Source organism: Molossus molossus, unplaced genomic scaffold (assembly GCF_014108415.1).
Source record: "Molossus molossus isolate mMolMol1 unplaced genomic scaffold, mMolMol1.p scaffold_m16_p_8, whole genome shotgun sequence".
In the NCBI taxonomy this organism is placed as follows: domain Eukaryota; kingdom Metazoa; phylum Chordata; class Mammalia; order Chiroptera; family Molossidae; genus Molossus; species Molossus molossus.
Window position 1 is genome coordinate 92,789,908 of NW_023425402.1, and position 23,926 is coordinate 92,813,833.

The window sequence follows — 23,926 nt, forward strand, 5'->3', positions numbered from 1 at the left end:
AATAGACCTAAGACATTATGCTCAATTAATATTTGACAAAGGAGGCAAGAGGATACAATGAAATAAAGACAGCCTCTTTAATACATGGTGTTGGGAAAATAGGACAGCTACATGCAAAAAAATGAAACTAGACCATCAACTTATACCATACACTAGAATAAACTCAAAATGGATAAAAGACTTAAATGTGATTCGTGAATTCATAAAAATCCTAGAAGAAACTGTAGGCAACAAAATTTCAGACATCATATGCAGCAGAATTTTCACTGATACATCACCTAAGGCAACAGAACCAAAGGAAAAAATGAACACATGTGACTAAATCAAATTAAAAAGCTTCTGCACAGCAAAAGAAACAACCACCAAAATGGAAAGGCAACCCACTGTATGGGAGAGCATAATTGCCAATGATACATCAGATAATGGGTTAATTTCCAAAATACATAGAGTACTCATACAACTCAACAAAATGACGACAAAAAACCATAATTAAAAAATGGGCCCTGGCTGGTTTGGCTCAGTGGTTAGAGCGTCGGCCTGCGGTACAGGGAGACCCGGGTTCGGTTCCCACTAAGGGCACGTACCTCGGTTGCAGTTTGTCCCCGGCCCTGGTTGGTCGTGCGGGTGGCAACCACTCGATGTGTCCCTTCACATCGATGTTTCTCTCTCTCTCTTCCTCTCTCTCCCTCCCTCTGTCTGAACAAAAAATGCAAAAATGTCCTCGGGTGAGGATAAAAAAAAAAAAAAAATGGGCAGAGGAGCTAAATAAACACCTCTCCAAACAGGACATACAAATGGTTAAGAGACATATGAAGAAATGCTCAACATCACTAATTATCAGAGAGATGCAAATTAAAACAACAATGAGGTATCACCTCATACCTGTCAAAATGATCGCCATCAACAAATCATCAAACAATAAGTGTTGGCGAGGGTGTGGAGAAAAGAGGATTCTAGTACACTGCTGGTGGGAATGCAGACTGGTGCAGCCACTATGGAAAACACTATGGTGTTACCTCAAAAAATTAAAAATTGAACTTCCATTTGACCCAGTGATCCCGCTTCTAGGAATATATCCTAAGAAGCCTGAAACACCAATCAGAAAGAATATATATACCCCCATGTTTGTAGCAGCACTATTTACAATAGCTAACATCTGGAAACAGCCCAAGTGTCCATCAGTAGACGAATGGATAAAAAAGTGTTGGTACATATACACAATGGAGTACTATGCAGCTCTAAAAAGAAAGATCTCTTATCTTTTGAGACAACATGGAGGGACCTGGAAAGTATTATCCCAAGCAAAACAAGCCAAGCAGAGAAAGACAAATATCACATGATCTCACTTATTTGTGGAATATAATGAACATAACAGTCTGAGGAATAGGGTAGACCCAGAGATGTGGAAATAGGGTACAGACTGACAACCCTCTGAAGAGCGGGTGGTGGAAGGAGGGAAGAGATAAACCACAGAACTTATATGCATATACACATAACCGATTGACACGGACAACAGAATGGGTACGGAGTGAGGGGGATGGGGAGGAAGGTGTTAATGGGGCAAAATAAAGGAGAATCATTTGTAACAAAAATAAATTAATAATAATAATAATAATAATAAAGTACTGGACTCCAGAACTTTGTTATTTTGTCTTCAAATGTGTACTGTTTCCACCCTGGTTTTATTCAGTAATATTTTATTAATTAAAAAGAAGCCAGTATGGTATTCTAAAACTGAGGTCAATATAAAATAAAGAATTAAAAAGCATAGTGAGGGTTCAAACATTTATCTTTATTTTCTGTGTTTCCATTTCACTCACTAGTAATACATTCTCCTAGAGGAATGTATCTTCCTGTCCTGTGCAGTGAGATAGGCCAGAACATTTTTCCCAGCAGTGATACACTTCATTAATATGCTTCTTGGAAAACTGCCTGGAGAGGAGAAGCCAGTTCTAATTTTTAATACGCTAGACAGCTTGTTATAACTTAGTCTGAAATACAAAAGTAATGCAGGCAGGTCACGTACACCTGAAATCCAGCACACACTTTTATATGGTCCTTGTCGATTCCAAGAGATGTATTTGATTAAACACATAAGCAGAACTGACACTGCTCTTGGTAATTTATTATTTGGATAAATTTGTGTTTTTAAAGTAAGTTAGGAGTGTACACTAAATTCAATTTTCCATTGAATTGTATTAAGTATCTGCAAGATGCCATACAGTTGTTTAACCAAACTCTTCTAGCAGGGCCATGAAGAAGCTTCACCCATTGAAAACCAGGAATTTAGAAGGATAAATAAGTCCAAGGGAGACAAGGATCAGATTGAAATAACTCACTAGTTTTCCTTTTCTGGTTGTTCTGCACTCTGATAGGACCATCGTTACATGCTCTTTTCTACTGCACATGCACATAAACAAACATGCAAATGGTGAAAGATGGGTCATACTGCTGAGGGCTTACACTTTTCGAGTTGAAAAATGTAGCAGAATACCACACACTCAAAGCAAACAGATACATTTCTCACATTCATCAGAAAATTAGAAGTTTTGAACATAGACTCATGTTTCCCAATTAAATGTTTGCAGCATATGCAAACAACATGAACAGTCCAGTGTTTGAGTTTCAGATTTGATTACCCACAATGCCAAAATATCTAAAATGATTACAGGTTTCCTATTTCAAATAGTTCTATCAAGTGCCATTAAAGGTTTTGTAAAACATTTTTTAAGTCTCTAAGTGGGTAAAATTTATATTATTTTTCTATATGAAATAATGATTATGTTTATTGCCCAAGAGGAAAGTTAGTTCTTACAAATGAAATCTTGGTTCAATTTTGCTGTACACTACTTCAAACACAATATATATATTAAAAAATAGAGCTTTTGGAATAATAATGTAAAATAATTTAGAAAATAAAATGGTGTAAATGCTGTAACCACAGTATATAAGTAATGTTTCCTCCAATAATCATTAAAGATGCAGTTAAACCAGACTTTTTTTAGCATGCTTGTCTTTATTCTGTCACGACTAAACAATGGCTTTCTGCACCAAAACTGACCATATTTACTCACACTTTGCCCCCTTGTTTTCAAAAAGTGTAAGGAAAATATGCACGCAGTAACTTATTTAAAGTTGAAATCCACATGCCTATTCTATTTTAAGAGAAGCATGATGTTTGAAACATTTCATTTGTCAGACGCTTAATAGAAATATTCCCTAAGTGTGCAATGAAGCCAGTAATAAAATATTAGTAAATGGAAAAATTATACTTATTCAAAATCTATTAACTGTTTTACAGCTATATAGAATCATATAAAATTTTAAGACATGTTCTAACATGCAAATGGTCAAATAAAATATTTGCTTTGCTATAAAAAGTTTTATTAATTTTTATTATTCTCTTTCCTCTTTTTTATATGGCATGCACAAAATGGGGAGACAAATTTGGGGTGGAAATTATGGTTATCAAAGTATTCATATGGGTGAGCCAGAATTCAGGTGACTATTCTTACCCTAGAAATGATAAAGGTAAACTCAGAGAACCATTCTTTTTTGTCCATTAGCATCAGGTAATCTCTACATTTCAGGGACAAAAAAATGTTGACATGCTTATTTCTATCTTCCAATGAATTAGGTAAATTCAAGATTCCTGGAAGTATTGAATATGGATACAATACATAAATTTAATTCAGGTAGACAAGAGTTCAACAACAGGCTCTCCCGTCTTTGTAGCATCTGCCTGCTGCTCCCGGCCTCATTCATGGAGGGGAGAGCAGGAGAATGCGTGCCTTGTGAACTGACAAGAGGCATTCTTGTAACGGATTTAACACAGCATCTGGCGCACAGTAAAGGTTTAATACACTTTACTACTATATTGCCACACAAGGAAAAATAACTTTAAAACATGATGATCAATGCTACTTTTACTGGAAACTTACTAATGTGCCAGGCACCAAATGAGTAGTTAACATGCACTATCTAATTTAGCACTTATAATGTTGTTTACCTATTTTACAGATAAGACAATTAATAGGGAATTTCCTCTGGTCGAAGCCTTCCAAGAATCCTATCAGTTTGTAGTTCTTTTCAACTACTCCTGGTTTAAAGAGAAGACTGACATAAAAGAATATATCCCGTTCTTACCTTAAAAATAATGATTTGGTGATATCTCCCTCCATTTTGGCAGATATTACCATATTAGCCAAGGTTTCTATCCTAACTATTTTTTTTTTTTATTATGAATTTTTATTTATTTTTTTGTTACAAATATTTTACCTTTTTACCCCATTGGCACCCCCCACCCTACCCCCCCTCCACCCTGTCCCCAGCTTAGTTGTCCATGTCCATTGGTCATGCATACATGCATATAAGTTCTGTGGTTTATCTCTTCCCACCCCCCCTCCCCCCATCCCCTCTTCTGAGGGATGTCAGTCTGTGCCCTACTTCCATGTGTCTGGGTCTACTGTATTCCTCAGACTGTTATGTTCATTATATTCCGTATATAAGTGAGATCATGTGGTATTTGTCTTTTTCTGCTTGGCTTCTTTCACTTAGGTCTATCCTAACTATTTCTTGAATTAAGATACTATTAGATGGAAGTATATAAATCAGGATTACGTTTTTAAGTCTATTTCATTCCACTCTATGTTTTAACAGATTTGGAGTATGACATTTTTGTTCTACTCTCACTAATATGCATAATCCACTTGATTTGCTCCTGTATTTTGATTCCACCAATAAATTTGGGGTTTATTTCTTTTTACTTTATTCTGTAATAACTAGAACAATAAAATGTTTAAATGCCCCAAAATAAATGTAAATATTTCCAAAATAAATATGTAAAACATATATACATAAACTAAACATGTAAAATTCAATCAATGTCAAACTTTAAGCTCTAAGCACTAATTTAAAAATGAACCCATTCTCATATGTGTGTGAGTGTATGTCTGTGTGTGTAAGGCATAAAGTTTTGTTCGACTTAAAACATAAAATATAAAAGCAATTAAATATTTGCCTTCATCATACTAAATATAGAATAGGTACTAATATATTGACTCTCAGGTATCTATTTCTAAGAAAGAAAATATTTGAGAAAGTGGTGCAATTCGCTGGACTTCTTGAAAAGAAGAAATCATAACAGCGCGTGAACTGGGATTCTCACCCAGCAGTAGAGTTCAACAGCCAGAGGCAAAACAAATTTGCACAATCCTCAAACTACTTAATTTATGAACAGGGCTATAAATATTGACTGATTCTAAAAAAATAATAGGGCTCAACCTCAAGAGAAAGTCTGATTTTCAGTGTTAATATAAATAGTGACCAGAGGTAAAATTTTAAATGCAGCCAAGAGTTTGATAATATCAGTGTTATAGAATCAGATATTTGGCTACTGTTAGAATACTTGTTTTTAATTTAAAAAAAAACTAAAAATTTGGCATTTTTCCTTCAAAGGTGTCATTATAGAAAAACATTTTTAACAAAGTAAGTGTAAATAAAATGTTTCTAAAATATTTAATGAATAAATATTTTTCATTCTTGAAAATCAAATCAGATAACAGATTACCTAACAATATTATTCTCTTAAACTTTAAATTATCAGAACTTTATACTTAAGATGTATATGTCCCATAGCTTCATATATATATATATAAAACACCTTATATGTGTGTATATATATATGAAACTAAAAGGATCTTGCAAGATGTATATATCATGCAATCTTTCATATGTATATTTCTATCATCATCTTAATAACAGCAAGAGAAAAGATTCTGCATTGGCCAAGGATTAATCTTGGTTTTTAAAATTTTAATAGATGAGTCTTAAAAGATTTATAAAATACCCAGAGTCGATACAAAATGTGTTTGTAATATCTTCCACCTGTCTGATGAGTGGATCCACAACTTTCTCAATGACTAAGAACAACTGTGCAAGACAACAGAGAGCCACACCCGAGTGGTGGTGGAAGAGTGGGTGCAAGGCACCACGGTGTGGAATCCAGTTCTAAATCCCGCCTTTCAATGGCTGTGTCATCTCCATTGCATTTCTTAGTATCTCTGAGCTTAAGTTTTCTAATTTTAAAAATAAAGACAACAACAAGACATATTTCAGAGGTAGATTTACCATGAAATCTATAAAGCCTAAGTTTGGGGCCCTGGAAATCTGTTCATACCATCAGATACTTTTGTAAAATGTGCAACATTGTATGTGTGTGTGTGTGTGTTCCCAATGAAGACATCCCCAAATGTGTAACTTCATACCCTACCAAAATTGGATCCTTCTCTTTTTTCACCTCAGGGGTTTTATTGAAGATGAAGTTAGTAGTACATGTAAAACTTTAGGGTTATGCCTAGAACACAGAAAACATTTGATTAATGTTCATTATCATTATTATCAACCATCATAGGCAATTTGTGTTTATTTTTCCCATTTTTTGCTACATACAACTGAGAATTTTATATCTTAAAGAGCATAAGTTAGGGATGTTTAAGGACACACTGAGGTACATACAGCTGCTGCGGTCCCACCATCACCCCAGTGTGAGTCGTCTGTGAATTCCCACATACTGTACTTTTGTTGTTTTGTTGCATCGATGATACAGCAGCAATGGCATTTTTAGATTATTGTTAAAAGATTAACTGGAAATATGCAGTGTTTACTCAAAATTTTCTGATTAAGGAAAACTACAAGAAGTCATGAGGACACCAAATTGAAACAAAGGATGCTGCTTCAGAGACTGTATGAGAAGATAATGAAGTAGAAACAAAGCTTTTACAAGATGGGGGGGAAAGGGGGGGTGGAGCTTAGTTTACTAACCGAGTTTTCTTTCTACTCAGCAAATTTGGAAAGAGAAATAGTGTAAAATATATTCATTCAAATGCTAAGTTTATTTATCATACTTAGAAATTAATCAAGACCATCTTTTTATTTTGGCAAAAACCATCTAAGACACTTATTCAGAGAAATGACACCATGCAGAGTAACCCTGCCTTGCCAGGTGCTGCTACAAGAACAGATAAGTAGATGGTTGAACTCACCAGAATTATACAAATCTTATCATACCTGTACAGAATCATCTAAATATCCAGGAATTTAGCAATGTATTAAAAAAAGGCCATGCCAATTTCTGAATCATAGTTTTACAATTTGAATATATGATACTTATTTTGCATTCATAATGTAAATCATATTCAGATGACATCTATTTTACTATTTATAATTTAAATGCTCTCAAACCAAAAGTTACAGTTATGTTATTTCTAGAAATGATGGTTTATCACACAAAGAAAATACAATAAATATTGGCTGCTGATTAAGCTCCACTTTTGGATTTTCTATTATCTTATTCAAACAAAGAAGATAAAGACATGCACTAAGTATGAATAAAATTCACCAGGAAAATTTGACTTGTATTCCAAATATTATGAATTTGAATATTACAGTCCTTGAAACATTGAGTTAATATAGAAATTTATTTTCTGCTTCAAGTTAAAACAAATTTAAGATAATACTAGAATTGGCTCTAGCAACAGCTTAAATCCTGAAGCAATGTTGATTTATATACATGTAGAATTGGTTTTTGAATGTTTTCATGTTATATATATATATATAAGTTCTGTTCCGAGAAAAATGTTAGCTATGTTTGTCTTGACTTTTCTAAGTCAATCATGAAATTGTCTAATGAATTAGCTCAGAACTATAAAGAAAGAGAAAACTACTTAGTTTGGTTCTGCTCAATAGAACCAGGCAGTCAGTAGAATGGCCGAAATTACAGTGCCATTTTCTGCTTTACGCTGTGGCCATTCAGCAAACCAGAACTGGTCACCGCATTCTTAGCATTGCTTTTCAGAGATGTCATGCGCACTGCAGAAGAGCTGACTAAGTAGCTGGTGGATCTCTCTGGATAGGACTTCCTCCCACAAGAGAGTTGGCTATTGAAATGCCTCCTGAAGCTTTCACTGAGTAAATAAAGAGCAAATGGATTGATGCAAGAATTGCAAAAGCTCAGAATCCGGGCAACTAAGGTGACAATCATGTGGCCCAGAGATGGATCAATCTTGTTATAGTTGAAAGACCTATACATGTAGAGGATGTGGTTTGGAAACCAGCAGAAGACAAAGCAGCCCACGAAGACCAGCACAATTTTAGCCAGGCGCTTCCGAGTTTCCATCTGCAAATACAAGGAAACAATCCCATTGGTTACCATGAAAAGGGGCCAGTCACACTGGAAACATCATGATACAAAAGGAGTAAGCTTACTATAGCATTCAGACGCATCCTCAACAGTGTGATGACTTTAACAATTTGAGGAACCCTATTGTGGTCACTGCTTTATTTCCATTCATAATATTTGACAGTTTATCAAAGACTAGATGATACATTATTAAGAAATGGCTGTGTCTCTGTGAAAACTAGGATCTTTAAAAAGTCCCTTATTTTTAAATATTTTCCTTTAGCTTAAAGTTATTGTCTTCACTTTAATTATAAATATCCTCTGTTTATATTAAACCACTGAATTAATGAATCGTAAAATATATTCAACCTTAGAATTGTTTTAAATCAGAGTATTTTAATAGGAAAAATACATCTATTAAAACAAGGTCTAGTGCCCTGGCCGGTTTGGCTTAGTGGTACAGCGTCGGCTGGCAGATCAAGGAGTCGTGGGTTCATTTCTGGCCAAGGGCACGGACCTCGGCTGCGGTTTGTCTCCAGCCCTGGTAAAGGTCATGCAGGGGGCAATCCGTCGATGTGTCTCTCTCACAGCGTTGTTTCTCTCTCTCTCTCCCTCCCTCCCACTCTATCTGAAGATAAGTAGAAAAATATCCTCAGGGGAGGATTAAAAAAATAAAATACGGTCTAACTTTTTAACCTTTACTACACACACACACAAAGAAACAATCCTTAGGATTTAACTCCAGACTCATGTAAATCAAAAGCACCTGACATAACTGTCAATAAGCATTACTGGGTTAGTTACCTTTAAAAATAAAAGTACAGTTTTCTTTATTTTTGTAAAATTTACATGCTGGATTTATTATTTTATGGGCAGGTCTTCAGGAAAGTGACAAATAGACACAATTCAAATAGTGAACATTGATATTTTTAAATCTAAAAATCATTTTCTAATATCTAGAGTCCAAGGTTAGCTGATATTTGTTTAATTTGTTTAAATATTAAACAGGGCAACATGAATGTGAAAACAATTTATCAAAATATATTAATAATAAGTGACATGATATTTTCTAAGCTAAAACTAACGGTGGTCAACTAGACTGTGCCAGAAGAGACTGGAAATGTTTAGGCCTCGAACAGGTTTGACACTGGGAAGCTGTAGTGAGCGGTGACAGCAAAGGAAGGGGATGGGAAAAGGAGTCTAGTCGAGGAAGCAGAACGTGGCACTCCAGATGTTTCCCTGTGGCATAAGTTAGGCGACCTGGCAACATTAAGAAGGTCGATATGAAATTGATATTACTAAGCAGTGTCCTTCCCAGCAGGTGGCTCATGGGTGCAAGAATTTCATAGCAATCTCTACATGGATGTTCAAATGCACAGGCAGGCTGTTGGCGTTGAGATTACTTCTCAACAGATGTCAAGCACAGTTACCCAGCCTGAGTTTGTAAGTCTCAATAGGAAAATTTACAAAAACAAGGCTGAACTAAGGCCATTAAAAAAATAATGGTGAGGAGGGTAAAAGAAACCCAACTTTAGAAACCTGATCAAAAACTCAAATATCCTGCCCTGGCCGGTTTGGCTCAGTGGTTGAAGTGTCGGCCTGCGGACCAGAGAGTCCGGGGTTTGGTCCCTGCTAGGGGCACATACCAAAAAAAAAACAAAAAAAACCTCAAATACCCAACTGAGATAAAGTTAGATCAGAAGGCCCTGAATTAAAGGATTATATAAAAAGTAAAAAGCACATGACCTGGACATTTTTGCTTCCATCATGTCAGATATTTAGATAATATATCTATTAATTTATCTAATAATTACTTTAAGGATTGGTTGATTTTTTTAAGACTATGATGCAGACACTGATCTCTGATATTGATGCTCATCAATAAATAGAGGTTTTCTTCCAAACAAGAAACCTTTATGAGATTCTGATGTTGCTCAAGTGCCCAAAGCCCCAGCCTGTGCCTCCGTCTAGAGTTCAACAAAATTTAATGATCTGCAGTTTAATGTGTCTGCACTCAGATAAGAGGACCGTCACCTGTAACCTCCCTGTACACCTTGGAAGAAGTTCCTTACCAGGAGCGCACAAATGTACACCTTAAAACTCTGCTCCTTAAGTACAGTATTTCCACCTCTTTGTGGATTAACATGATTTTTCCTTAAATTAGTGCTGCATATTCTTTACGGAGGAAAATACGTAAGGTGCATACTGCAATTTTAACTTAAGATACAATCTTTACAGGAAAATCTATAAAGTTGACTTCGACCAAGTATGACTTCAGCACCAGCCTACCTTTGGTCACTGTCTCATTCTGCTGCCCTGTGTCCAGGGCCTCCCCCTGTGACATCCTAGCAAACGGCATCCCCAGACCCCAAGCAGTGTCCTACAGCCCTTTCCTGATGCATCCTTCTCCCAGACTTTCCGTCATCCTTCGTGGGTTAAGGAGAAGAAATAATAATTAAATAAATTTATACTTAAACTGTGTAAATTTTCTGTGTGTTTTTTTGCATAAACATTTGCATGTAAAAAAAACTTCTTCCCAAGACATTAAGTTTTAATGGCCTTAGGCCCAGAGGGCAAAGGAACAGGACCTCAGTGGGCCTTTACAGAGCTGTGACAGGGCCAGGTGTTAGACCCCCAATGCCCCTTCTAGTTCAGGTCAGTGCCTTCTGACTCAGTTCTAATCATTACTGGTGTTGAGAGCCCATGACATTGAACACAAAATAGCAGTACTTTAGCTGACCAGGGTACCCCCAACACACACACACACACACACACCAAGCTTACCTGTTTTTTGGTATGTTCATTGTATTCTCCAGGAAGATTATGTGCACTTTTAATTAAGGTCTTTGCAATATGATAATAATAAACGCTAATAATTGCAAGGGGTATGAGGAAATACACCAAGAAGATGAGCACTGAATGAATCTTTGGATGTAACTCATCATTCTGAGGGTAGGGTATGCACGCTGTGAAGCTGCCGTTATCCAAGCCATCGATTCTCACCACTTCTGAAAACACCGCCTCAGGAACAGCCAACAGCACGGAGACCACCCAGATACCCACGGCCTTCACGCAGGTCCACAGCACCGCCCCCGACGTCTGGATGTCCATGGGGTTCACAATGGCTTTGTACCTAGGAAGACAATATGTCTCAAATTACTCTTAAGGAAGGGAGGGAAGGAGAGGGAAACCTTACTTGCTAAGAGAGCAATGTCAACAGCCCATTACTCCCTAGCTGTTTTGCTGTGTACAGAGAACCTAAGATCCCTGCTGTCTCTGTTTGAAAGTCATTCCACTGCTTTTCAGCGCAGAAGACAAGGGCATAGAGGAAAATACCTGAAATTGTCCTTTCCCAAATTGCAGTAATTTGCTTACTGCTTTCAAAGGTTTTTTCCCTCTAAATCTACACATACTACAAGTGTCATCATTTATTGAATATTTTTATTAAATAATTTTATTTTTGAAAAACTTATCGCTACTCTAATTGCTATAACACACAATAACCATAAATTATAAAAGGACCACAAAATTCTACCTTGATACACTTTGTTATTATAAGAGTGAGTCACCCAATTTTTTCCTAAGGATATCAGTATATCTTTGAGACGAATCCAAACTGGGATTTAGTTTCTCCTTCATCCAATCATAAGGATTGAACAAATGGAATAATGTTCTGTCTTTAAATTTCAAGTTTATTTAATGTTGAGACCTCATGAAGTTCCCTCTCCTACCTGACACAATCCTAGTGATAAAGGGCCCACTCCAGGACATAACAGCTTCAACAATCCAAACCTTCTACAGCTAACTCAGCCACACGCATTAGGGTGATAATAATGCAAACAAGCCAAAATTGTATGTAAACCTCAAATTATTTATATTTGTCTTTGAAAACATTTCAGGTTACGGTATATACAGGAGGTTAACAAGATTCTGTTAAAAGTAATGTTGAGCCCTGGCAGGTTTGGCTCAGGGGTTTGAGCGTCAGCCCATGGACCAATGAGTTGCGGGTTCAATTCTGGTCAAGGGCATGTGCCTCAGTTGCAGTTTGTCCCCGGCCCTGGTTGGGGTAGTAGGGAGGCAACCACTTGATTTGTCCCTTTCACGTCGATGTTTCTCTCTCTCTCTCTCTCTTCCTCTCTCTCCCTCCCACTCTATCTGTACAAAAGTAGAAAAATGTCCTTGGATGAAAATTTTTAAAAATGTGATTTTGGTCAAACAAATCTGAGGTGTTATCTTATCTTTGATACCTACTACAAAATCACTTAAGGTCTTTTTCTTCCTCTGTAGAGTGGGGATAGAACATCTCCCACAATGTTCTATGATTAGAAAAGAATGTACAGAGCACCTGTTACAGTGCCTGGCAATTAGCAGATATGACCTGTGCAATGACACTGTACCTTCTCCTTATGTACATTTGGTTTAGTCTGGTGTTCTAAAATTAAAAATATTTCAAGCTGCACAACAAGACGTTAAGGTCTCCTTCCAGGGTTCTGTCAAGATGCTTTCCATTTCCCACTGGAGAGGAAGCCTCCCAGCCTCAACCCCACCCTGAGGAAGCTTCTTTCTCCTTTCTGGCTGGAATCAAAGTGTCTTTCCCAGACCCTCCACAGGAACAAGGCCACTTGCATTGTGAGCTGGAGTATCTTCCCATGTGGAACAGGAGACATGGAGATTGAAGAAGAGCAACAGCAAAGGGCCTCAACACCAAATTAAGTAAAACAGCACATGCCGTGCATCTTACCAGATTCTACACATCCGACTCAGTAGAGATGGGCTCCCTTCTCCCGTTCTGTTTAATCGTATAGTCTTAAGAAACTTAATTACAATTAATAGCTAGAATGAGATATTTTTTCTGCTTTTTAAATTTTTTTTATCAGATTAATGAGTTTGTTTTTTAACTCAGAGAGCTCTGAGTACTATAAAAAAAAAAAAAAAGAAAGAAAGTCTCTTGTTCCATCTCAGGATCTGCTCCTGTGTTAAAACAAAGTTCACATCATTTCCTCCATGTAGCTAAGAAACATAATTCTTCCATGGTCTCCTGAATAAAATATTACAGACATTAGCTCTTGGTATTCTGTTATGATATCTGAAGACTTTCTCTCTAGAACTACCTCTATTTCCCCCATTCCCAACTTTCTGATTTCAGTACAGTATATTGTTTATAAAATAGTCAATAGATAATTTTATTATGACTAAACAAATGTCACTCGCTGCAGAGTTAAGTAGTATATTAACATATTCTCTTTCTTATATACATGGATCTGATTTTTCTAGAGTTGCTGCTTGATAATTTCTTCATTTGTATAATTTTCTATTCACCTGAATTTAATCCTTTTCTAAATGTTATCTCACCACCTTCCTGATCATTGGAGTCCCAGTGATTGAATCTTAATTCTTCTTCTTTCTTAATTTTTTACTTTATTAAATTCATCTCCACCATTTTGGGTTATTTTTTTTTATGCTGTCTTATTAGCTTTGGTTCACTCCCTTTCCTCTGAAATGTTTATCATCTTCTTAAATTTTGAACATTTTTTCTAGTTTTCTAGTTATTATATAGCTATGGAAATAATACAGTAACTATTTGGCTTTCTTCTCCTTCTAGTTACAAGTTTTTTGTTTTTGTTTGGTTGGTTGGTTTCTTTATTCTGGAACCACTTCTCAAAAGTTAGATGTTAATTGCCTGACCATTCATATTTAAGATCAAAGTATGAAAAAGCTGATGGTAAATTCTTCTGTATGTGGAAGAAGTGGGGAAAGACCGAAAAGTGGAGTGGGGGGGGGGGGGCGGGCAGGTTGATCACTACAAATAGACTAGTAACCTAACCTTCCTTTTTAGATTGTCAGAAAGAACAAAAACTACTCTGAACTTTCCTTCAGGGATTTAAAAAGGAGGAAAAGGCCACTTCCCTACCCTCACTCCTACCCCATAGCTAAGCACATTGCCGAAGCACTGTAATCATAGAGGATGTTAGGAAAGGTTCAAATAGGAATAAAAATATTGACTCTGTCATCCTGATAAGATTGCCATGGTAAAGCTACAACAGATCCCATGTTTTTAGTTTAGGAAGAGCAAGGGACCTAGTGAGAGTGCAGGAAAAGGTGCTCTCAGTAGGATGATTCTTAGCCACCGCCTGCAGGAAAGGGAAAATGGATCCCATGGATCTCCCACTGAATGATATACATTTGACCAGAAAAGAGCATTCCAACTTCTATAAAGACATAAATTATAGCTTAAAACACTGATTACTGAAGTGTCATTACTAGTACCAAACCAGAGTTTATAACTGTCAGATAATATGTTATACACTAACCAAAGTTTCATGTGCATCTTTGAAAGAATAAAAAGCAAAAAGTAAAGACATATTGTTCAAATTAAATCTGACATGTTAAATCATGCTTCCTTCAAATATTTATGAAAATGTAGTAATGAAATAGTCCCTCAGTATACTATCTCATTGAATTTAGTAGCATAATTAGGTATATATTAAAAAGTGTGTTTTTTCTTTCAGATAGTTTCAGAAAGATATTCCTAACTGAAAACTAGAAACTAGCCAATCGAGGTTCATATAAACAGAGCATAATCATCATTCATATATTAAATATCAGTAAATAGATATACTTCTTCATTCATCCTGTTTTAAAGCTTGCTCATTTTATCTGTATACAGTCTTAATTTAATGTAAAGAGATAATTACATTTAATCATATTATAAAACATATAATGAAAATTAGATAATTTTAGTTCATTTAAATTTATCAAAATATCTATAAATTTCTGCAAAGCTTTCTAGTTATACTACCCATAGTTTCTTATTTTATACCAAACTTATTTATCAGAGGCCAATAAAGTCCAAATGTGAGCTACCTGACAAGTAGAAGAAGAGAAGGGTATTGTGGAAGCAAGAGAAATAGAGAAAGAAAGAGGTGCAGGCCTCTGTGTAAGATACTCTTAAAGTAGAGAAAAGCTTCTTGAAAGCAGGGCCTGTGTCTTGCTCTCTGCTGTGTCTGTGCTGCATAGCACAATGCCTGACCATAGCAGCTTCTCAATAAATCTTCACTAAACTAATAAAGAAATACGGCCTGAGCAACAAGAATTCAGAGTAGTTTTGGTAGCGTAGGGTGGTAGTTGTTGGCTACTAGGTTTCCGTGAGTATGGATGTGAGAAATGGAAGCAGTCTAGTCTACCAATGCTCAAGTTGACCAATCTTCAGAACCACCTGGAGAACTGAAAAAAGGTGGAATATTACATTTCTTCCCAGACTTACTAGCACACAACCTCTAGGATGTAAAAGGAGAGATTCTGCATGTTATGAGATTTTGAAGTAACTCTGCATATAAGCCGGGTTTGAAAACCAGCTTACAAGAAGACTCACCGTGGCAGTGAGCATCCTCCCACAGACTCCTGTGATGCGTGCACACCCACATCACAAGAGGACCAGAAACCCGCAGAACTTCAGTGTCTGGAGAATCAGATGCCTGGCCTTTACAATATGTCATACCATATTTTAAGAGTATTGATATAGCAGTAAAACTTATTCTGAACGAAATTACTAAGTGTCTCATTTAAAAATATCTATGCATCACTATAAAATAGAGTGCCTAAAACTATAAATAACCTTATTAAAAAGAATGTAATATGTGGATTTCACTTTGGAAAGGATGAGAAATGCCTTTTTCATTACAGAGGGATCAGCGATTCTAGTTGTTCTTTACTAGAAAAAAAAAATCATTTTGTTCTTACATGACACAAAAGTTTCAAGAGGAGGTAAATGATGACAATTTGTGGTGATGAAAACAACAGGTTGGAACTAGCCAGGCTATGATCAAAGGAATTGGGGAAGAGCTATAGATGCTGGAGACATTATCATCACTAACTGTGTATTAGGCTCATTTTGCTCTCCACTTCAATGCCCATTCTCTGATAATTAACTGCATGTGTGAATAAATACTGATTTGAATTAGTGAGTCATTTGTCATCTTGACACATGTAGGAGAAGTAGTTACAGCAACCCACAGTTTAAAAATGCTTTCACATTAATTATTTTACTTGATAAAATAGTCCTGTGCTGCAAAACTAATTAATGTGCCCATTTTACAGAAAAGCTCATCAGGACTAAGGGATTACATCATGTTTGAATGATTACAGAGCCAGCAGCATACAACTCAGAATACACTCACATGTTGTGACTACAGATTCTACGTTTTGAACTATACCATGTGGTGAGAAGGCAACTGAAGCATTAAATGCTTTATTTACTCTGTGCAGTTTTAGACACTTCATCTCCTGATGTTTAAAGCCAATAGCATTTTTAACTTCAAAGACTTAACTTATATATGTAATTATGCTTTCTTAATTCAATGATCATGTGTATAGTAGAGAAACTAAGCCTCAACAGTATCAGCAAGTAATGTCTCATATTTTTTAACTCATCTCTAAAAACTACATTTTCATAGAATCTATATAAATGTCTATAATCGTTTCTAGGTTATGCTTTCATAATATAAAAGTGGTTCCTAAGGAGATGTTAAATGTTTGGTTCTCTCTTAAATGTAGTTCTTTATCAAAAATTAATCATTTGAATTAAACCACAGTTAATAAAAATTTTTTTTTCAAATTTGTCTCAAAATTTTCACAAATAGCAAACATTAAGAAAAAGGTCTACATTGGAAGTTGAATATTCTTAGTGAAAATTTGTATAAGAAAAAAAAAAAAATCTCAAGGGAGTCACGGGACGTGCTAGGGAGAAGTGAAGGGTAGAGGTTTTTTCTCCTCCCACGAAGACCTAGGAGAAACTGGAAACAGAAGAAACTGCCAAGAACCTCAATAAATCAGTAGTGTTCACAGGAGTAGGGCATGGACCTAATAAAATTTAATATTTTATATCAATAATTAAAACAATAAGTTAACATAGCACATTAAGTTTGAAGCAAGCAAAATTAAGCTGGATCATCACTTGGGAGCATGAAAATGAAAATAACCCTGATCATATGGAAACAAATGAGAATTAAAAAAGCAAAGGACAACACATGAAAAATAAAAGGATGTTTAATGAAGATGTATGTCCTTTCATATAGAAAATAAATAAACTTTGGAAATACCAGGTTGTCAGTGTATTTGGGATGAGGGTGAGGTTCTCCAAGGAGCTGAGAGTATTTACTGGTTACATACAATATTATCTAAAACCTACTCGAGGCCTTGGACATCAGTGGGACCTCCTGAGTAATCTGTCATTGAAAGGGCCAAGGTTATTTGGGGTTTTGGAACACACCAGTGGGAATTGTACTGCTGACGACAACTAGCAGCAAGGCTGAAAGTGTCTGCCTGACCTCAAGGCTCAGCCAGAACAGGTGGCCCCTATTTAAATGCATCACTGCAGGCAAAAGACTACCAGGGACATCTTAGAGGCTCCTTTTTCCCCCTGAGAAGTGTACAAGTAGAACCAGCATGAATGATGCAATGGGAGACGGGTCCGAGACGTGGTGACTTGGAATAGTGCACCAGGCAGAGCACTGGGCTGGCAGCTAGTTGTCTCACCAGTTACCAGTGGCCCTTGGTCTCTTTGGATCAGTGTTTGCTCAATACTCAGAGAGGAGGTAATAGGATCTTATCTGAGGACCCTCAGCTCGACAGTTGAAAATATTATTTTAACTTTGCAAATAAGAAAAATACTGATTTGTGAGCATGTCTTTTGTGCTATTTTATCATTTTCTCCAACTTGAACATTTGGACATAACAAATGCAAGACTAGTACCCAGATGCCGTATCCCGAGCCTGGTGCATTCTTTCTTTATTTATACAGTGTGTCCCAAAGGTTTCAGATCAAGACGGATGAATGATCTTCAAAACCTATAAAGTAATATATAAATTATGGCAATAGCGTGAGGATTATACAGCACCAAATGTAATATGTGAATTAAAAGGGAAAAAGAAATAAGCTAGAAGTACTTGAGACTAGTGAATAAAATATATCTCATTATTGGAGTCAAATGTAACTTTAACAAAAGACCATATAAATTCAAATTAACTAATAAATTTAGTGCAGATTACGATTCATCCTGTCTCTATGGTTATGTAAAAACAAGTGAGCACTTGTTATGCAAAACAAATGGTCCTTCTGAATTGGCAGCTCCACCGCTCTCAGACAAATGCACTGTGGGACTTACATTGTGTGAAAATATGGGTCACTTTCTATTTTTCAACTTGTATTGTCCTATGCCTTGTTTTCCTCCCTTTTTAAATTCTTGTCATATTATTTGTGTCTTTGTCTTTTAAATGCCTTAAATTCTTTTGGAACAAGTTGAAAATGCATAAATCATCACGATACTGTTGTAATTAACTAGATATTGATAACAGAAAAGGAGCAAAAGGAAGGCCAGACATTATAGGCATGTTCCCTGCAAAACACAGGAAAGGAGACTGGGCAAAGGGAAGGTGGACACATGACCAGTAAAGCTGGGGTGCCAGGGAAAGTGCTGCCTGTCGGTCACACCTGGGACCAGAGGTCATTGGCCAGAATGGGCGTGGCCACTGCAAGCGCAGAGCTTTGGGGTATATAATCCCCTAAACAAAGGAGCTCTCTCTTGGGTCCTCTTGATGCGCTGCACTTGACTCCTGGGGCTCTTTTGCTCCTGTTCCTTGTCCTTCCTACATACAATGGACTAATGGACTGCAACTAGCCTGATGCTATGCTGGCCTTTTCTCCAACATGGAAAGAAAACACTGGACACTAGCTTTGCTTTTAGCTTTAATAAAACCCCAGTTATACTTCTATGACCGGACTAAGGGAAATGGAGCTTTGGAAACGCTGGGTGTAATTTCACAGAAATAAAGCTTTCTACCATATCTCATCCTCCTGTGGGAATGTCTGGAAATGTTTCTTCCAGCGATACCCTAAGCACTGAAGTCCCACTAGCAAAAAGGGAAGACAAGGTACGTTTTTCTCTGATAACAATCACACTGGAAACATGGGTTATCTGTAGTGTAAGTGTAGACTACTCCCTTAGGTCTATTTGGCCAGCCTGAACTCTCAGAAGAGCTTGGATGCACACTCTGAGAACCCATCTCGGCACCCGCGTAGAGGCAGAGGCTACTCAACAGGGCTATGGACCAAAGAAGAAAGCAAAGCCAGCTGTTCAATCAGTACCTGAGCTTTCTATCAGGAGTTTCGGTGAGAACCCAACAAACAGACAATGGCACTCCCTTTAACCACTGGATGAACACTGATTAAAAAGTTTCCTAAGGCCTAAGGAGTGTTAGACTTAGGGTCCACATTTGATTTGTTTCAATAGTTTTACAAATAGTTATACTAAAGAAAATATCTGTTTGCATTGCTATAACATACAAGTAATGTTAATGATTCAAGAGCTAGCTCAGTTATAGAGTTAAATACATTTATCCTAACTAGCAAACAAAGGCTTGAAATTATTAATACATTAGTACTTTAGTCTGAATAAATGCAATATAGGCTGTATAGTATCAGAAAAAGAAATAACCTGATACATTAAATTAATATTAATTTTATTTTTGTTGTTTTGTAGAATTTAAGAATTTAATTTACAAATGCATTTTAACAGTTATATAAAAAAGAATAAGGAATTGATATCTAGTTTTACATTTGTAAATACACAAAATGATAAAGTTTATAGTTTAGCATGAGGAATCTGTGGGAATTTCTTGTTATAAAGGAAAAAGGGGAACTCATTCTTAAAAGTTACTTGCATTTTAATTATGGGATTTTAGAGGCCAAAAGGTCTTTAAGAGTCCAAGAAAGAATATTCTAAGTTTGAAATGCAGCTGCTGTAATAGATAGTGAAGAAGACGCCCATAATGCCGATCATAAGCAAAGTTGCCTTATGGGACTCCATCTACCCAGTACAACAGCACACGTCCCAACAGTGGGGGAGAGGGGAGTGTGTGTGTGTGTGTGTGTGTGTGTGTGTGTGTGTGTAAAACTGATAGAAATGATACAACACAGAATATGCAAATACTTTGAATTAGCTATTTAATGGGAGCAAGCAAAAGAAGTACATATTTGATATAGTAACAACAACAACAACAAATATCCATCAAGTAAACCTATAGCACCACCATCACCACTTCAGATTATGTACTGTTTCTCTTCCTATTCTGGTTACTAAATGCCTCTGAGGTACAACCCTAGTGTGCATAAGTGATTATTCCATAGGACGAGTCAGCTGAAACTCCTCAAAAGAATTTGTAAAATCAAAGATTAATAATCCCAACTAGCACACAGTTACCCATACCACCCAAATAAAACAAGATGATTTAGGCTTCAATGTAGATTCATAAATGTTGTAGTTTTTATTTCAGTACCTGCTGTTTGGTGATGTTTTCATCAATGATATATAACATCAACTTTCTACTTCACTTTGGGATATGCTTTCCAAAATCTAATTACCTGCATGTTTCTTTTTCTACCTTCCTGTGATCGCTATTCCTAAACTCTCTACCTTTATTTAACCCATCTCATGAAGATACAATATTTAGTTTGATATAACAAACAATTGAATTTATTTTAAAACTCTAATAACAGCTTTCCTTTGGTGTTTCTATTGCTCCAACTACTACGTAATTTTGAATGTAAGGTCTGTTTTTTAATTTGGCAGTTACATTTATGACATTTTTTTATTCTGTTAAATCTAATGAATACACTTTTGCAATTATTTTGTTTTTACTCTTGGTGCTATGCTTTAAACATAATTTTTTCAGTCTTCCATTGAATATAAAAAATCATCAGTAATTTCTTATTCCTGAGAAGGGGATGATGTGAAGACTGCAGGAACTGGTCTCAAATGCTGGCTCCACTGTGAGGTCAGGAAAACGTTGCTCAGTTTAAGCCTTAGTTTTCTTTACTTTCAAATGTTAATGATGATAGCACCTACTTCATAGTATTGTGAGAATGATAAACCCACAAAAACCTTAGCATAGTGCTGTGTGCAATTAGTCTTATTCTTATTTCTAAATCCACAAGAAATTAAACCATTGATGAAATAAAGTATGAGAAGATCAAGTACAAATCAACTCAGATGATTAAGTTCTGGAAAAACAACAGAAGCATAAGCAATATAAAACAAAACATTTCCAAGCCATTTAATTGATGATTAGAATGTATTGTGGGATTTCATCACCAGTGATTTCAGTGCCCCAATTCATGTTTCCAGAACACACACTGATAGGCAAGGGTAGCCTCTGGACCAAGCAGAAGCAGCAGCCCACCTTTCTTTATCACCATGATTAAAGAACCCATCCTTTATTTACAAAGTACATGATGCACACAACAAGCCAAAAGAGTCAGTAAACGTGTGAGGAATAGCATTTTCTCTGACTTTTGTCACAGCCAATTGACTTGTGTGTCTCCATGACAAGAGAGAAAAGTGGTGTGAAATAAATTCAAGCCCTGGACCTTGTTACTAATATTACCTTTAAAAATGAAAGCATAATGAGAGTAATTTTAGATTGTAGTGGTCACTATTAAATTTTACTCTAATCCTTATCTAGAATATTTTTCCAACTCTCTGTTTAAAATGAGTCCCCGAAAGAATGGCAGTTAAGCTAAAAAGTCACATTTTAATTATGGAATTCAAAGAAAACATTTCAGAAAAGATAATTGAAATCATATCAAACAAAATGAAGTGGATAATTTATCGAAAGGCACCAGTAGGAATGTGATTGTAGAGAAAACACTACACAAACTAAAAAAATCAAAAGTTCTTGGTTTAAAAAGACAATAGCTCTCAAATCTTCACTGAATATTTTCTTCCTTTAATGAAAATTAACTCTTAATGCCAAAGTGATGTAGGGGTTTTACTGCAAATACCAGGAAATTTAGATGGATTTATGTTTCATGAATAACCTAATATATAAATTAAAGGGAAGAAGCGCGAACACCACCTTAATCATCCACGTTAAATAGTTTATCTAAACAGCTTAAGTGAACACCTCACCCCATGCCCAAGGGAATTAGACTACAACTTTATGCAATGATGCCCATTTGAACACCATTCCAAATTTGGACATGCTCCGTTTTGCCTTCACTCCCATCCAGTCATCCCTCCTGTTTAAAATGCCCAAAAGCACGGTTACAGAGAGCCTGCAGCAATGATACTGGCCCAGGACCAGCTCAGCCAGGAGACTGACACTCCTTGACCCTCAGTATCCTTACCTGGAAAATGGTACAGTTGAACTAGTTAATCTGCAAGGTAGAATAAAGGACACTTCCCACCCTTAAAATATGGGAAAAGCAGATTTGATAGCAAAGATGTGTTTTTACAAGACTCTCTTAGGATATAAATATTTGGTACCTACCTGTTTGTGAAAAGCAAAAGCACAGCATATCACTTGATTTGAGGTATTAAAACAACAACAGCAAAAAGGTGTAAAATCATCTGTCGGAAGAATATTTACTAATCTAGTTGTTGTGCTTCAAATAAATAGCGGAATTCAGTTAAGTGTAAATGATGTTTCTCCTTATTTGGAAAAAAGTCAAAATCAAACGTTTCCCTAATATTGAGGCAAGACACGCTTACCTCTCGGGTTAAGCTACCGAATGAGAACACCTCATCTCTGAGGTTTTAAGCACACAGAGAACACTTACACACCATAGCTACATTGTTGCCCATGTATTCTACAGCTTTTCTACGAAATAGAATGAAGATTGCCAAAGTGTGTGGAAGGGAAGAGGAAGAGTAGGATACGCAATTTTAAAACTACTTTCAAACTAATGCAATTTTGATTATTTTAAAAGAAATATTTTTTTTATATTTTTCTCCAGCTTCACGTCTCAGTTGGTCTCGCCTTCGTTTACTCTAATTGCCAGATGCACACGCCCTCTCCTCCTCCTGCTCCCAGGCTTTTGCGCCCCCCAGGTGCACTCCGCACCCCTCTCCAGCACTGTTGAGGCCGCCCCACCCCGACCTGTGCATTACCTGTCGGCGCTGAGGGCGGTGAGCGTAAACACGGACACCCCCACGGAGGTGAGCTGGATGACCGGGATCAGTTTGCAGCCCACCTTCCCGAACATCCACTCGTCGAAGAAGTAGCGCGACGCATCCACCGGGACGCAGGTGAGCAGCAGCAGCACGTCCCCCGCCGCCAGGTTGGAGATGAAGATGTTGGGGGCGCTCCTCAGGGCGCTGTTGGTGCTGAAGATCTTCACCAGCGTGACGTTGCCCAGCAAGCCCACCGCGATGATGAACAGGTAGAGGGACGGGATCGCGCAGCGGATCCCGAAGTCGGCGGTGGTCCCCTCGGCGGCCGGCGGGAAAGCCCCGTCCGACCACCCGGGAAAGAACCCGCTCTGATTCGTGCCGGCCATCCGGGAGAGGTTGGGAAGAGACTGGTGGGGCATGGGCTTCTCTCCAGCAGAGTAGCTGGAGTTTCCGTGCGCCCGGGTGCCCTGGAAAGTGGATTTCCGTGACAAGTTTATACTCCTGTGGGGAACGCGTCACACTGCGCGTCTCGGAGGGGACAGGCCGGTGAGAAGTCTGTCCACCCGCTCAGGTGCTTGACTTCTGGAAGAGGCACATGGGTTCCTGCTGCCTCCGAATTTAAAAAAAAAAAAAAAGGCAAAGCAAAGCAATTTGCGCCTTTGTTCCAGTCTTCACTGGTTTGTTCTCCTTTATATCTAGTGGAGAATGGCTCTTTGGGGAACAGAGATTTATTCTTCTGGGATTAATAAAAATACCTGCTGGACTGTTCTTGGGGAGGGCAGGAAGGCATCCTGTCGCT

The 23,926-nt window shown here is 37.1% G+C and overlaps 1 protein-coding gene across 1 annotated transcript; it reads right to left on the minus strand.

The window, feature by feature from the left end:
- Window positions 1-7,748: 7,748 nt before the first annotated feature.
- On the minus strand, window positions 7,749-23,591 carry NMBR (neuromedin B receptor). The gene is made up of 3 exons (XM_036249183.1): window positions 23,125-23,591; window positions 10,964-11,312; window positions 7,749-8,176 (listed from the first exon to the last, which is right to left on the minus strand). The coding sequence occupies exons 1-3, from the start codon at window positions 23,544-23,546 to the stop codon at window positions 7,775-7,777; spliced, it is 1,173 nt and encodes a 390-aa protein (XP_036105076.1). The 5' UTR covers window positions 23,547-23,591; the 3' UTR covers window positions 7,749-7,774.
- Between the last annotated feature and the right edge of the window lie 335 nt (window positions 23,592-23,926).